Source organism: Salvelinus fontinalis, chromosome 34 (genome assembly GCF_029448725.1).
Source record: "Salvelinus fontinalis isolate EN_2023a chromosome 34, ASM2944872v1, whole genome shotgun sequence".
In the NCBI taxonomy this organism is placed as follows: Eukaryota; Metazoa; Chordata; class Actinopteri; order Salmoniformes; family Salmonidae; genus Salvelinus; species Salvelinus fontinalis.
Genome location: NC_074698.1, coordinates 34973519 through 34990523, shown reverse-complemented (window position 1 = coordinate 34990523; position 17005 = coordinate 34973519). Strand labels below are relative to the sequence as shown.

Here is a 17005-nt window from a genome sequence, read left to right as displayed (position 1 = left end):
GTGTGCAGAGCCGATGGTCTGCTCTAACAATATGCTCCCCCACTACAGACCAGGGTTCAATGCCTGTCTTCCCTTCGGCCATACCTCCCACTTACCTATCTCTCCTCTGTTTCCATACTGTCTGATGAAATAACAAAAAGGTGATCCTGTGTGAAAAGGTTTTCTAGGCCCACCTATAGAGCCTAGACTATATGTTTGGCCTGAGGGAGGTCAAGGGTTAATTATACCAGTATTAGGAATTAATATGTTTCCCTGTCGCCACAGCCTGCAAAGTGTATATAATTATTATTTTTTAATTACTTTATGGGTTATTGCTAGATGATGGCTAATGAACTTGGTACCAACAAGAGAGTTTGTCACACCAACGATGTACAGTTGCTGGTTGCAGCACAGACATTTAGAAAAGTAAGTGTTGGAACACATGCATCTGTAGTGTTGGAGTGTTACTATTTATTCTCAGAGAAATACTGCCTCTTTTGAAATATAATGGTTTAAACAATTACATTTCTGAAATCAAATTCAAAGTCATCTTCACAAATGCTGAAATACTGTCTCTGGCCTAGACAATGTTATTGCCACTAGGTGTCATGGTAACACTGTTTATTCATTCCTATGTTCACGCTCCTTTGGCCTCAACCAGCCGTCGGCATTCACCAAGTCATGTATCAACTATCATCTGGGTCATTCAAACAGTGTACAGACTTATTCACAGTTCTATTCTAAATGAGAATAGGGTCAGAAATTAAGATCAGGGACAGAAATTACGGCACAACATATTTCTTGAGAAAGAGACATACATTACCGATCAAAAGTTTTGGAACACCTACATGTAGGAAATAGTCAATGTAAAGCAAAACCCTTGAATGAGTAGGTGTTCTATTTCCTACATTGTAGAATGATAGTGAAGAAATCAAAACTATGAAATAACACATATGGAATCATGTAGTAACCAAAAAAACATTTAACTAATCAAAATATATTTTATATTTGAGATTCTTCGAATAGCCACCCTTTGCCTTGATGACAGCTTTGCACACTCTTGGCATTCTCACAACCAGCTTCATGAGGTTGTCACCTGGAATGCATTTCAATTAACAGGTGTGCCTTGTTAAAAGTTAATTTGTGGAGTTTCTTTCCTTCTTAATGCATTTGAGCCAATCAGTTGTGTTGTGACAAGGTAGGGGGGTATACAGAAGATAGCCCTATTTGGTAAAAAAACGAGTCCATATTATGGCAAAAACGGCTCAAATAAGCAAAGAGAAATTACAGTACATCATTACTTTAAGACACGAAGATCAGTCAATACGGAACATTTCAAGTGTGGTCGCAAAAACCATCAAGCACTATGATGAAACTGGCTCATGAGGACCGCCACAGGAATGGAAGACCCAGAGTTACCGCTGCTGCAGAGGATAAGTTCATTAGAGTCATCAGCCTCAGAAATTGCAGCCCAAATAAATGCTTCACAGAGTTCAAGTAAGAGACACATCTCAACATCAACTGTTCAGAGGAGACTGTGTGAATCAGGCCTTCATGGTCGAATTGCTGCAAAGAAACCACTACTAAAGGACACCTATAAGAAGAAGAGACTTACTTGGGCCAAGAAACACAAGCAATGGACATTAGACCAGTGGACATTTGTCCTTTGGTCTGGAGTCCAAATGTGAGATTTTTGGTTCCAACCGCCATGTCTTTGTGAGATGTGGTGTGGGTGAACGGAAGATCTCTGCATGTGTATTTCCCACCGTAAAGCATGGAGGTGTGATGGTGTAGGGGTGCTTTGCTGATGACACTGTCTGTGAGTAATTATTTATGAATTCAAAGCACACTTAACCAGCACGGCTACCACAGCATTCTGTAGCGAGACATCCCATCTGGTTTGAGCTTAGTGGGGCTATCATTTGTTTTTTTAACAGGACAATGACCCAACAAACCTCCAGGCTGTGTAAGGGCTATTTTACCAAGAAGGAGAGTGATGGAGTGCTGAGTCAGATGCCCCTCCACAATCCCCCGACCTCAACCCAATTGAGATGGTTTGGGATGAGTTGGACCGCAGAGTGAAGGAAAAGCAGCCAACAAGTGCTCAGCATATGTGGGAACTCCTTCAAGACTGTTGGAAAAGCATTCCAGGTGAAGCCAAGAGTGTGCAAGGCTGTCATCAAGGCAAAGGGTGGCTATTTGAAGAGTTCTCCTAACCAGCTTTCAGCTTGCCACAGCAGTTTAATTCACATCCAAAAGGCACTAAACCTACCAAAACACTTCATACATGTCTCAAATCAACTCATTCTTCCATAACAATAGCAAAGGTTGTCACCCAACAAGCACACTTTGTCACTCATAAAACAATGACCTAAAAACACTAATAACAGGTAGCATTACACAATGTTTTTGTTTGTTAAGTTTCTTTACAAAACAAGAATAACACCTCTCTACTGTTTAGAATACACTGCAGTATATGTTACAGGAATGAATCAGACATGATGTAATATGCTTCAATATGTTTTATGGCATTCAGTGATTCCAAAATATAAGAATTTGTATATACACCATCTACTGATACAGATACAGTAGCAATACTAGTCAACCCTGTCTTCTGCATTTGGCCACAGGTTCTCATCCACATCACATCTTATGTCATCTTGGGGAATACACCTAGAAAATAATATTTTGCCATGTCTGGTCCATCCCTGGCAATCTTCTGCAAATATGTCCAGGCATCCAGCATTCATTGCATCCAGGAGGGACATTTGATCATGTGGATGGTGGTCATAAACCTTCCACCTCCATGAGGAAAATAATTCCTCTATGAGGTTGAGGAATAGAGAGTAAGGAAGGAGGAAAAGTGACATCATCCTGGGATGGGCTGCAAACCACTCTGACTGCAGGGAGTGGTGAAATGCCACATTGTCCTTTACGAATACAAATGTTGGCCAATTTCGCCTCACTGCAACCCTTTCCTCACCTTGTACAACCCTTCAATAGAGGTCATCCAGGAATGAAATGAGACGCTCGGTGTTGTATGGCCCAATTAGCGGTTTGTGTAACAGCAATCCATCAGAGGATATTGCTGCACACATTGTGATGTTGGCACCCTTCTGGCCCGGGTCATCCACTGTGGCTCTTTTTCCAATCACATTCCTTCCTCGCCGCTGTGTTTTGGCCAAGTTGAAACCAGCCTCATCCACAAAGATGAATATGTGGGGTGTTTGCCTGACTTCAATCTCCATGAGGCAAATCCACAAGGCAACAGAAGAGTTATTCTATTACGGTAGTTTACATTATACCTTAAAACATGCCATTGTGTGCCTCTGCCCTGTTTGGTTTTGTTCAAAACCAGTTCTGTATTTTATAGTCATCTTACCTGGACTTATTGGTTCCTGAGTTGCTTGACTCGTTCAGAGTTCCTCTCAAAGGGAACAGTGTACAACTACTTCATCCTGACTTGATGTTGTTTCAGGACTCTAGAAATATTTGTAATGCTTACATATTTCCAAACGTAATGTTGTCTGCCAACACTGTCCAGAATCTCTGTGAGTTTTATGCCATTGTTTCTGATGACCATATCAACGATTGCAGTTTCCTGCACAGCAGTGAAAATCCTACCTCTCCTGCCTGTAGGAGGTAACCGTTGGGTCCTAAGCAGAAGTACAAAAACAATTACACACAAGTGGGTTTGGAGGCTTTGCTCAATTTACTTCTGTAATGTGCAGTTCAGTCAGATGCCCTTGCAGAATGCACATCTTATCTGATGTTTTGCTGGATATTTCTCACAATAGACGCCACTGTTGAGCGTTGCAGATTTGGCTGCACTCTCAGACCAGCCTCTCTCATTGATAGATCATGATTTATTACATGATCAATTATAGTAGCTCTAATCTCATCTGAGACTATGGATCTTGATCTTCCTCTCAGTCTTCTTCCACCATGCATACGTACTCCTCTCCCTCTCCCAGCCACTCTTCTTCCTCTGTCAGCCACTTCTCTATCTCTGGCTGGGTCCATGTTTACATTACAGTACAGCATTATCCCTAAAATGTCCCCTTCTGTATAGATGGTAATGAAATTGAAAGACTAACACCTAGTGTTCAGCTACAATGGGAATCAGCTGTGTCTAATTGTTTACCAGTTTTGAAAAGAGTTTGTAAACATGTGCAAATTGGTCTGTAGGTACATAGAGTTTTGGTGGTGGTTGTGTCTGAGTGAGAAAAGAATGAATGAAATTGGAAGATGTAGTCATTGAATGCATTTTGTGCCAAAGCAATGAAACATTATCCACATAGACTGATGTTGTGTTCACTTTTTTGTATTTTACCTTTATTTAACTAGGCAAGTCAGTTAAGAAAAAAGTATTATTTTCAATGACGGTGGCTTAACTGCCTTGTTCAGGGGCAGAACAACAGACCTCGTCAGCTCAGGGATTTGATCTTGCAACCTTTTGGTTACTAATCCAATGCTCTAACCACTAGGCTATGCTGCCACCCCACCGTGAGAAGAGTTTTGAAAAGTGACCTAACTATTTTGAAATAGGTCCTAGCGATTGTAAAAAACTGTAATGGTGGTCAGACCCATCTATGTGAAGATAGCTACAATAAGGATTAGCCACAATAGTGGACTTTGGGGTTAGCCTTCAAAATGGCATAATTCTACTATTTGTATTAATTTGCATCATTGTCAATGGCATACTTTTATTTTGAAGGCAAACCACAAATTCCACTATTGTGCCTAATCTTTATTGTGGCTAGCTTCACAACACATAACCCGGTCCGGTCGAGCATCACTAGCCCGATGAAGCTAGCTGGCTGCTTACAACGTTAGCTTTGGGCAACAGGGTTAAGTAGACTTCCAGTTATTTATGAACTGAAGTTCAATTTCAATAGGCGAACAACAAGTGGCAACCTAGCTAGTACTTACTTACAAGGATTCCTAAATCATTGCTAAGAATAATGAAAATGACTGCAGTTTCCACTGGTCATTGTTTTCAGTCTGGTTGTATTGGTGCTAGCTAGGTACCAAGCTAAAGCTAGGTACCCCAGAAGTTGCGGTCGAACAAATGAAGCTTTATTACCAACGCGGTATTGTAAACACATCGTTCGTGGCCGGTGTTTGCTTGAATGCAGACTTTTTTGTACAGCTTTGACAATGCTGTTGTATCTTTTTTGAAACACAAAGACCCAAATGGCGTTCCATAGTATGTATGTCGTGAAGGTAATAGCAGTGATGCTATTACTGTATAACTTCAGTAGGGCAGCAACTGAAAAATAGCGCACTTGGTCGTGTGTACTAGTGCTCGACCAGTCGGCGAAAACCAACATCACCCACGACAGAGAACGGTTGATTGTCAAGGGAAATTAATTCCATTATCTTGGCGTTAATGGATTTCGCCTTTGAATTGTCTCGCTGAAATGTTCTTACTCTTTCAAATGACTGCTCGACTTGACTCGATCCACACAGCAGACATTGTGGGCTAGTTTAGGGATGCTGGGTTGCACGTGTAGCGAGGATTTTTACATGGTGTCATTACGTCATGTTCCTACGTTATATAGGTATGCACGGCAGCTTTGACATCGGTTTTTAACATCAGCGTTAAACTAGACATCGGGCCGATACCGATGTTGGCATTTTTAGCTAATATCGTCCGATTCCGATATGTTCACTGATATATCGTGCATCCCTACTGGAGACATAACTGTTATCCGATCGACTCTACACAGGACTGGAGAGAACTGTTATCTGATCTACTCTACACAGGTCTGGAGATACCTGCTATCTGATCTACTCTACACAGGACTGGATAGAACTGTTATCTAATCTACTCTACACAGGACTGGAGAGAACTGCTATCTGATCTACTCTACACAGGTCTGGAGATAATTGCTATCTGATCTACTCTACACAGGTCTGGAGATAATTGCTATCTGATCTACTCTACACAGGTCTGGAGAGAACTGCTATCTGATCTACTCTACACAGGACTGGAAAGAACTGCTATCTGATCTACTCTACACAGGTCTGGAGAGAACTGCTATCTGATCTACTCTACACAGGTCTGGAGAGAACTGTTATCTGATCTACTCTACACAGGTCTGGAGAGAACTGTTATCTGATCTACTCTACACAGGTCTGGAGAGAACTGTTATCTGATCTACTCTACACAGGTCTGGAGAGAACTGTTATCTGATCTACTCTACACAGGTCTGGAGATACCTGCTATCTGATCTACTCTACACAGGACTGGAGATAACTGTTATCTGATCTACTCTACACAGGTCTGGAGATAACTGTTATCTGATCTACTCTACACAGGTCTGGAGAGAACTGTTATCTGATCTACTCTACACAGGTCTGGAGAGAACTGTTATCTGATCTACTCTACACAGGTCTGGAGAGAACTGTTATCTGATCTACTCTACACAGGTCTGGAGATAATTGCTATCTGATCTACTCTACACAGGTCTGGAGATAATTGCTATCTGATCTACTCTACACAGGTCTGGAGATAATTGCTATCTGATCTACTCTACACAGGTCTGGAGATAATTGCTATCTGATCTACTCTACACAGGTCTGGAGATAATTGCTATCTGATCTACTCTACACAGGTCTGGAGATAATTGCTATCTGATCTACTCTACACAGGTCTGGAGATAATTGCTATCTGATCTACTCTACACAGGTCTGGAGAGAACTGTTATCTGATCTACTCTACACAGGTCTGGAGAGAACTGTTATCTGATCTACTCTACACAGGTCTGGAGAGAACTGTTATCTGATCTACTCTACACAGGTCTGGAGATAACTGCTATCTGATCTACTCTACACAGGTCTGGAGAGAACTGCTATCTGATCTACTCTACACAGGACTGGAGAGAACTGCTATCTGATCTACTCTACACAGGTCTGGAGATAACTGCTATCTGATCTACTCTACACAGGACTGGAGAGAACTGCTATCTGATCTACTCTACACAGGTCTGGAGAGAACTGCTATCTATCTACTCTACACAGGTCTGGAGATAACTGCTATCTGATCTACTCTACACAGGTCTGGAGAGAACTGTTATCCGATCTACTCTACACAGGTCTGGAGAGAACTGTTATCTGATCTACTCTACACAGGTCTGGAGAGAACTGTTATCCGATCTACTCTACACAGGTCTGGAGAGAACTGTTATCTGATCTACTCTACACAGGTCTGGAGAGAACTGTTATCTGATCTACTCTACACAGGTCTGGAGAGAACTGCTATCTGATCTACTCTACACAGGTCTGGAGATCTGTTTCCATTACCTCAGACTGGAGGAGCTAGAGTTTCTCACAGTCAGTGGGAAATGTATTTTATTCTTTTTTATAACAGAACAGATGAAGATAAAGTTTGGGAGATAACCATAGAGAGGGTCAGAAAGGATGTAGACACATTGGGGCCATGTGTGCTCTAGAGTCAGGGGCTTGGACCGCTTCACCAGACTCTGGCACTGCCATGTATCTCTAATATAGTGTGGATATAATGGAACAGAGCAATTATCTGAATTTATGTATTTCCTTTTATTAGCACAAGACTAAAAAACAGCAGACAGTATTAAAGTATATCATAAGGCAGGTCAAGAAATACATAATCACATGTGATAAAAGTTGCCTCAACAGCAGCCAAAACATAAACTGATAACGCAAAATAAAAACGTAAAACAACAAACTACTATTTGGCTAACAATGTCGACAAACTTTTCTCAATTGCAGTGTATAAATCAAGTGTCACAGTGTGTACAGTCCATGGTCAGCTCAGAATAAGTATTGATGACTTCACTGTTCAACATGTGGTGGAAGGGAGACAGCAGGTTTGATACAGAGAGTGACGTGATCCTTGTGAATGAGCTCATAGAGACAACTGTCATTTACAGACTGGCCTGAAACATGGTGAAGTTGCTGAGTAAAGAGGTTCAACTAGATCACTAAGGCAGGCTGTGTGTGTGTGTGTGTGTGTGTGTGTGTGTGTGTGTGTGTGTGTGTGTGTGTGTGTGTGTGTGTGTGTGTGTGTGTGTGTGTGCGTAGATTATATGAGCTGCGACTCTTAAGCATATTTATGGGTTCGGATTTCTAAACTTTAAATATGGTTAATCATCAGAAGTAATAGTTTATTGCCCGCATCACTTTACATCTGTTTTGCTTGGCAGGAAGTTATGTTTAGAGAGGAGGACGTCTGCCAAATTGGGGTGTATATATACTACCATTGATGGAACCATGTCTTTGTCTTATGCAATTGTATGACCCAATGGGTGAATAAACTTGGTTAAAGTTTTACTAATCGTCCGTGAATTTTACTAGGTTATTTTAGAACCTAACAATATGCACATTTCTCACATATCCAGGGTAGCACTTCAGAGCACGAGGCGTCATTCCAGGCATCAAACTGCAACCAAAACATTCCACAGTTCTCGTCTCTTCCACCATTAGGTTCACCAGGATGCCAGTACCTACAAAGGCAAGACACAAAACAAGTTTGCTCACTCTACAGAAGTGTTTAAAAATCTGAAAATCCATTGTCTGCCATGATTGAATTCAGGACCATATGGACACATCTCTCACTCTGCTGTAGTTAGCTGTGTGTTGTCCACCCATGTCCAGAGACCCTCACTATGTTCATCAGTCAGACCAATCCAGGACGTCACCTCAAACGTTTTTATGTAGTCCTGTTTTAATGGTAAAAGAGCATTTCCTAAATGAACGGTTCAGATTCAGGTTTATTTAACATTACATGTACAGTATAAAACCCCATCAATAATGTGATGCCATACAGCGACTTTAAACTGGCTAAACCATAGAAATCAACCTTAGATTAGCTCTCTGGTGTAGCTTCAACTGAATATTGCCTAGAACTGCATAGATCATAGAGAGAATATAGAATACGTTTCTAAACACGTCTACATTCATGTGGATGCTACCAGGATTACGTATAGTCCTGAATGATATTTATGCCTTTGTAAGTTGCTCATTCATCATTATTCACGATTCTTTCAGGACCATCCGTAATCCTGGTAGGATCCACATTAATGTAGAAGTATTTAGAAACATATTCTATTCTTATTTACAATAAAAGTGTCTGCAATAATCTATAATCTGAAACACAAGCTAAACAAACAGCAAACGCATCCAACAGGTTTGTAGAGTCACAAGCTTGATGTAATCACTGATGGCTAAGAATATGGGACCAAAAATGTACGTTTCTAGTACTTTAATACACATAAGTGAATTTGTCCCAATACTTTTGGTTGCCTAAAATGGGGGATCTATGTACAAAAAGTGCTGTAATTTCTAAACGGTCTCATGTCAAATCCAAAGTGCTGGAGTACAGAGCCAAAACAACCAAAATGTGTCACTGTCCCGGTACTTTTGGAGCTCACTGTATGTGTGGTCTCAATGAAATAGAGTAGGCTGCCTGTGCATGGGAGGAGAATCACGTGGCAGTTATTTTTCCAAGTAAATTAACATATGATTAGGCTATAGTTTACTACAGTGTCTGTCAAATAATTATGGAAAGAAATGGAGGGAGCTCAACCAACGTAAGACGAGGTGCAATTAAAAATGTGAGTATCATTGAAAAGCAAAAGGCGCAATGCGTGCATAGGCTACCATGGTGAGCAAGCATTCAGCCTGTCAATCTCAACACACATTTCACCATCTCACATAATGGGTGCATAGGCTACCATGGTGAGCAAGCATTCAGCCTGTCAATCTCAACACACATTTCACCATCTCACATAATGGTAGCCTAGCTTTTGGGCTTCATTTTGGATTTGGAATTTCTTCATGGTTCTAGGTAGATTTTTAAGCATTTGGAACAAAGAGCCTTTTGGGAGCCAAATGAACCGGCTCACTGAAAATACTCAGAATGCCCATCACTAATGTGCTTTGTCAGTGGCTGTGATGTAGGGTTCAGCCAGGAGTTGAAGGACAGACGGAAGAGCGAATGAAATGGTAGGAGGGACATCCAAGCTTTAAGTGATGTTAGATTTAACATCCTACGTCGCACATTCAAGAAATATGTACTGCTGTGTTCGTGAAAACCAGGGCTATCGCTCAATGCAAGCCATTTCGACGGTGTCCACAGATCAATTTGTATGTAAACATTAGTGTCGGAACCGGTACCAGAACCCTAAACAGGGGACTTTACATCTAAGTGGTTTAAAATCTTACTTTGCAGCACATCACACAACACATTGTCTTTCATTTACACTTTTAAACATAATTACATTTTCATCTTAATACATGTTGCACAACACATTCTAACTAGCTAACGTTATTACCCATATTTTGTAACATTACAGCCTTATTCTAAAATTTCTTAACTTCACTAGGGTAGGGAGCAGCATTCGGAATTTTGGATGAAAGCGTGCCCAAAGTAAACTGCCTGCTACTCAGGCCCAGTGTCACGACTTCCACACAAAAGGACCAAAATACATAAAACTGTCACGTTCCTGACCTTATTTCCTTTGTTCAGTCTTGTTTAGTTGGTCAGGACGTGAGCTGGGTGGGCATTCTATGTTACGTGTTTCTAGGTTGGGTTTATTGTTTGGCCTAATATGGTTCTCAATCAGAGGCAGGTGTTTGTCATTGTCTCTGATTGGGAACCATATTAAGGTTGACTGTTTTCACTGCTTGTTTGTGGGTGATTGTTGCCGTGTCTGTGTTTGTTCGCCACACGGTACTGTTTTAGTTCGTTTGTTCACGTCGTTTATTGTTTTGTATTTTGTCAAGTGTTTTTCGTCTTCTTTGCTATAATTAAAATATGTATTCAAACCACGCTGCGCTTTGGTCCGATCCTTGCTCCTCCTCAGACGAGGAGGAAGACGAGCGTTACAAAAACAAACACGCACAAAACCATGGGGAAAACAGAGGGTTAAATAATGAACATGTAATTGGGGAATTGAAACCAGGTGTTTAAAACAAAGACAAAACAAATGGAACATGAAAAGTGGATCGGCGATGGCTAGAAGGCCGGTGACGTCGACCGCCGAACGCCGCCCGAACAAGGAGAGGGACCGACTTAGTATTTTGAGTAAAATTACTTTTATTACTCATCTCTGCTGTCCTGCGCCTGACTCCTCTGCACCAGCTACACCCAGACCTTTACACCCAGAAGCTAGGAGATGCATATAATTGGTAGATTTAGATAGAAAACACTCTAAAGTTTCCAAAACTGTTAAAATAATGTCTGTGAGTATAACAGAACTGATATGGCAGGCGAAAACCTGAGGAAAATCCATCCAGGAAGTGCTATTATTTTGAAATGCCTGTTTTTCCATTGAAAGCCTATCCACCATACAAAGACTTATAACCCAGTTCACGATCTCTATAGCTTCCACTACATGTGGCCAGTCTTTTGGCATTTTTCAGGTTGAGGGAGAAACATCACTTTCAATGAGAGGACAGTGGAAATTTCCAGACATGAGTCCTGCGCATGACCGGGAGCGTGCCTTTCTTGTTTTTCCTTTTCTATTGACGAAGCTATTGTCTGTTGAAATATGATCGATTTATTTATGACAAAAACAACCTGAGGATTGATTATAAATATTGTTTGACATGTTTCTCCAAACTTTTATGGTACTTTTTAGATTTTTCGTCTGTCTGTTGTGACCGCGCTTTGTTCCAATGGATTACTGAACAAAACGTACCAACAAAACGGAGGTTTTTGAATATATTAGGAGGGTCTTTATCGAACAAAACAAACATTTCTTGTGTAACATGGCGTCTTGGGAGTGCAACCATACGAAGATCATCAAAGGTAAGTGATAAATGTTATCACGTTTTCTGACTTTTGTTACTCCTCTACTTGGCTGGTTACTGTTTGTAATGATTTGTCTGCTGGGCGCTGTTCTCAGATAATCGCATGGTTTGCTTTCGCCGTAAAGTATTTTTGAAAAATTAACAAGTTAATCTTTAAACCGATGTATAACACTTGTATGTTTAATGATTTTTTTATAATGAGTATTTCTGTGGCGCTCCGCAATTTCACTGGATGTCGGCCAGTTGGGACGGTAGCGTCCCACACCCCCTAGAGGTTAAATTACTTTTTTCCCTCATCAATCGGCACACAATACAACATAACGAAAAAGCAAAAAGAGGTTTAGACATTTTTGCAAACGTATAAAAATAAATAAAAAACATACCTTATTTACATAACTATTCAGACCCTTTGTATGAGACTGGAAATTGAGCTCAGGTGCATCCTGTTTCCATTGATCATCCTTGAGATATTTTTTACAACTTGATTGGAGTCCACCTGTGGTAAATTCAATTGATTGGACATGATTTGGAAAGGGAAACACCTGTCTATATCAGGTCCAACAGTTGACAGTGAATGTCAGAGCAAAAACCAAGCTATGCGGTCAAAGGAATTGTCCATAGAGCTCCGAGACAGGATTGTGTCAAGGCACAGATCTGGGGAAGGGTACCAAGTAATGTCTGCAGCATTGAAGGTCCCCAAGAACACAATGGCCTTCATCATTCTTAAATGGAAGAAGTTTGGAACCACCAAGACTCTTTTTAGAGCTGGCAGCCGGCCAAACTCAGCAATCGGGGAAGAAGGGCCTTGGTCAAGGGAGGTGACCAAGAACCTGATGGTGACTCTTACAGAGTTTCATAGTTCCTCTGTGGAAATGAGAGTACCTTCCAGAAAGCAAACCATCTCTGCAGCACTCGACCAATTAGGCCTTTATGGTAGAGTGGCCAGACGGTAGCCACTCCTCAGTAAAAGGCACATGACAGCATGTTTGGAGTTTGCCAAAGGCACCTAAAGGACTCTGACTATGAGAAACAAGATTCCTTGGTCTGATGAAACCAAGATTGAACTCTTTGGCATGAATGCCAAGCGTCACGTCTGGAGGAAACCTGGCACCATCCCTACGGTGAAGCATGGTGGTGGCAGCATCATGCTGTGGGGATGTTTTTCAGTGGCAGGGAATGGGAGACTAGTCAGGATCGCCGGAAAGATTAATAGAGAAAAGTACAGTGATCCTTGATGGAAACCTGCTCCAGAGTGCTCAGGACCTCAGACTGGGGCAAAGGTTCACCTTCCAATAGGACAACGACCCTAAGCATACAGCCAAGACAATGCAGGAGTGGCTTGTCGGGACAAGTTCTGAATATCCTTGAGTGGCCCAGCCAGAGCCCGGACTTGAACCCAATCGAACATCTCTGGTGAAACCTGAAAAAAGCTGTCCAGCGACACTCCCCATCCAACCTGACGGAGCTTGAGAGGATCTGCAGAGAAGAATGTGAGAAACTTCCCAAATACAGGTGTGCCAAGCTTGTAACGTCATATCCAAGAAGACTTAAGGCTACCAAAGGTGCTTCAACGAAGTACTAAGTAAAGGGTCTGAATACTTATGTAAATGTTATATTTCAGTTTTGTCTTTTATACATTTGCAAAAAAAACTAAAAAACTTGTATCTAAATTTACGAGGGAAATTAAGAAGAATAAAGCTGTACCAACAAAATGTGGGAAAAGTTAAGGGTCTGAATTCTTACTGAATGTACTGTATTTTTATTTTGGTTTGCCGTGAGCTAACCTAACTTAGCAGGCCTGAGAGGAGTTCCCACATGCAGATGTTAGTAATGTCTGGGAACATAGGCTAACCATGAGAAGATCACAGTTCTCACTTCTAATGTGTTGTTGTGTTAGTATGCCCAACCCTACTTCAGATTTCATTGAATCTCAATACATTTTTATTGGATCTCCAAAATGTCTATGAAATTATAGCTATATGATTCGCTGACACAAGTGGACAGTTTGCAGATCCAATGAAAAGGTAGTGAGAGCTCTTGTGTCAGCGAATCATAAATAGGAAGAAGGGTGTAACTTACTAAAACAACAACACATTAGAACCGAGATTATATGTTCATGGTAAACCAACAACATGTATAGCTAGTAACGTTAGCTAGTTAGAATGAGTTATACAATGTGTTTTAAGATGAAAATGTAATTACTTTTAAAGTGTATGTGAAAGATAATGTATTGTGTGATGTGCTGCAAAGAAAGCTACATCATTTGAATTCCTCCTGTAGCTAGCTAACTAGCTAACAATAGCTAGATCTAGATATGATCTAATATAGATCTGGTATTATAACTTTCTTGCTGGTGTTTGGAAACACATTTTTTGCGTTTTGACCTGAATGATTTGAGATAGAGCCTACTCATGCACCCATTTTACCAACAACCATATCAGCAACAGGTACAATACATCCAACTACTAACAGATTGAATAATATTAGAAAATGTGATTTTTATAAATCTTTCTGGAGTATAATCAATGTCCTAACAACATTCAGACACTGAAACATACAACATTCTAAAAATGTCCCTGCAACAGAGCATCTCACCTGTTCCTCTCTGCGTTGAATGATCACTAGGTCTCCTCCTCTTTTTAGACAGTCCTGTCTGCTCTCCTCCCAGGTTTTAGACTCACTGGAGAGGAAGTAACAGCTGCAGTCAAACTTCCTCCATCCATCAGGACAACCGCTTCTCTCTGTTTCACAACATAACATAATAATAATGACTACAATAACAATAATAACAATAATAACAATAATTAAACTAGCATAAATAATAATAATAGCAATAATTGTAACGTTCTTCGTCGGGCGAAAGAGAGGAGGACCAAAATGCAGAATGATGATTATCCATTTTAATAGAATACTTTAACGAACAAAAACAATAACCCGACAAAATGAGCGAAGACGAAACAGTCCCGTAACGTAAACACAGGAACACAGTAACAGGAACAATCACCCACAACCCACAATACAAAACAGGCTACCTAAATATGGCTCCCAATCAGAGACAACGACTAACACCTGCCTCTGATTGAGAACCATATCAGGCCAAACACATAGAAACAGACAAACTAGACATACAACATAGAATGCCCACTCATATCACACCCTGACCAAACAAAACATAGAAACAAACAACGCAAACTATGGTCAGGGCGTGACAACAATAAAAAATAACACCAATAATAATACTTATTATTATTATTATTATTACAATACTACTACACCTAATAATAACTGTAACAATAATAATATTACTAACAATAATAATAGCAATACAAGTCACATGTTATACATCACGATTCACTGGACTAGATATTAATGAGTAATTAAATATATAGTGCAAAACGAAAATAAATACCAGCTCACTGACCACAAGTCAAATTCCAAACCAACAGGTCTCTCTCCCTCTGTAACTGGTGTCTCTCTGCAGTCAGATTGCTGTAACTGGCCTGTAACTGGTCCCTCTCTGCAATCAGATTGTTGTAACTGGTCTGTAACGGGTCCCTCTCTGCAATCAGATTGTTGTAACTGGCCTGTAACTGATCCCTCTCTGCAATCAGATTGTTGTAACTGGTCTGTAACGGGTCCCTCTTTGCAAGCAGATTGTTGTAACTGGCCTGTAACTGGTCCCTGTCCTCAGTCAGGTTGTAATATGCTCTGTCATCTGTAAAGAATCAAAACATTTGAAAGTTACTGAGTAACACACCAGGGGTTGAGTAGCAAAAACATATAACAAGATGATAAGCAATTAACATATGAATTCACAGTAGAGGTACAGTTCTATGATCCCAACCAGTAACATATGAACTCACAGTAGAGGTACAGTCCTATGGTCCCAGCCAGTAGGAGAACACTCAGCAGGCCCAGACACACTGCAGCAGCTCTTAAAGATCTCTTCTCTGGTTCCTCAGACTCTGTGGACACATAAAGGAGGTGTGTGTGTGTGTGTGTGTGTGTGTGTGTGTGTGTGTGTGTGTGTGTGTGTGTGTGTGTGTGTGTGTGTGTGTGTGTGTGTGTGTGTGTGTGTGTGTGTGTGTGTGTGTGTGTGTGTGTGTGTGTGTGTGTGTGTGTGTGTGTGTGTGTGTGTGTGTGTGTGTGTGTGTGTGTGTGTGTGTGTGTGTGTGTGTGCGTGCGTGTGCGTGCGTGCGTGTGCATGTGTGTGTGTGTTTGGACATTACCTGAGAGTTCAGCTCCTGTTCTGCTCCTCGGTGTAACATCCTCAGTCATGTTTCTCAAGTCATTAAACTTGATGGTGTCTGGAGTTTCATAAATGTCTTCATAGATGTCATCTCCTCTATTATAAAAGTGGTCCCCTGAAACACTTTGTTTTCCTCTAACGTCTTCATTGGCATAAACAATGTCCCCAGACATCTCCATGGTCTACCACCTTCTCAACTTGAGAGCCGTCCAGTCAGTCTGGGGCTTACTATATGTGATACCCACTGGGCACAAACTGGTTGGATCAACGTTGTTTCCACGTCATTTCAATGAACCAGGAGGCTGTCAAACGGAAGAGAAGGAAGAAAACAAGGTTATCTGGAAAAGCCACAAACAAATTCATCCTCCATTTCCTTTCACATTTCCCTTTTGGACCATTCATTTACTTTTCTGTTGCCTCGAAGGTGTTTCCAATGGCTCTCCTCCTCGTTCCACTGATGTACAGCACTGTAGTTGCTCAGTCGTCTGCAAAGGATCAAAACTTCCAAAAGTTACTGATTACAAGACCAGGAAATGAATAGTCAACATTTCTAACAAGGTAAGAAATTAACATATGAACTCACAGTAGAGGTACAGTCCTATGATCCCAGCCAGTAACATATGAACTCACAGTAGTGGTACAGTCCTATGATCCCAGCCAGTAACATATGAACTCACAGTAGTGGTACAGTCCTATGATCCCAGCCAGTAACATATGAACTCACAGTAGAGGTACAGTCCTATGATCCCAGGCAGTAACATATGAACTCACAGTAGTGGTACAGTCCTATGATCCCAGCCAGTAACATATGAACTCACAGTAGTTGTACAGTCCTATGATCCCAGCCAGTAACATATGAACTCACAGTAGTGGTACAGTCCTATGATCCCAGGCAGTACCATATGAACACACAGTAGTGGTACAGTCCTATGATCCCAGCCAGTAACATATGAACTCACAGTAGTGGTACAGTCCTAT

At 41.0% G+C, this 17005-nt stretch overlaps 1 protein-coding gene across 1 annotated transcript; it reads right to left on the bottom strand.

Annotated features, from left to right (window-relative positions):
- Positions 1-7543: 7543 nt before the first annotated feature.
- On the bottom strand, positions 7544-16379 carry LOC129833780 (C-type lectin domain family 4 member M-like). The gene is made up of 7 exons (XM_055898584.1): positions 16008-16379; positions 15642-15743; positions 15447-15493; positions 15200-15404; positions 14374-14519; positions 8581-8684; positions 7544-8468 (listed from the first exon to the last, which is right to left on the bottom strand). The coding sequence occupies exons 1-7, from the start codon at positions 16204-16206 to the stop codon at positions 8333-8335; spliced, it is 939 nt and encodes a 312-aa protein (XP_055754559.1). The 5' UTR covers positions 16207-16379; the 3' UTR covers positions 7544-8332.
- Between the last annotated feature and the right edge of the window lie 626 nt (positions 16380-17005).

Excerpts from the sequence above, each read along its gene's own strand:
- LOC129833780 (XM_055898584.1), bottom strand. The coding sequence starts at position 16,206 with ATGGAGATGTCTGGGGACATTGTTTATGCCAATGAAGACGTTAGAGGA. Across the intron at positions 8,685-14,373 it reads TTCAACGCAGAGAGGAACAG|GACTACATAAAAACGTTTGA; the intron begins GTGAGATGCTCT and ends CCATTAAAACAG. Across the intron at positions 8,469-8,580 it reads ACACAGCTAACTACAGCAGA|GTACTGGCATCCTGGTGAAC; the intron begins GTGAGAGATGTG and ends TTGCCTTTGTAG.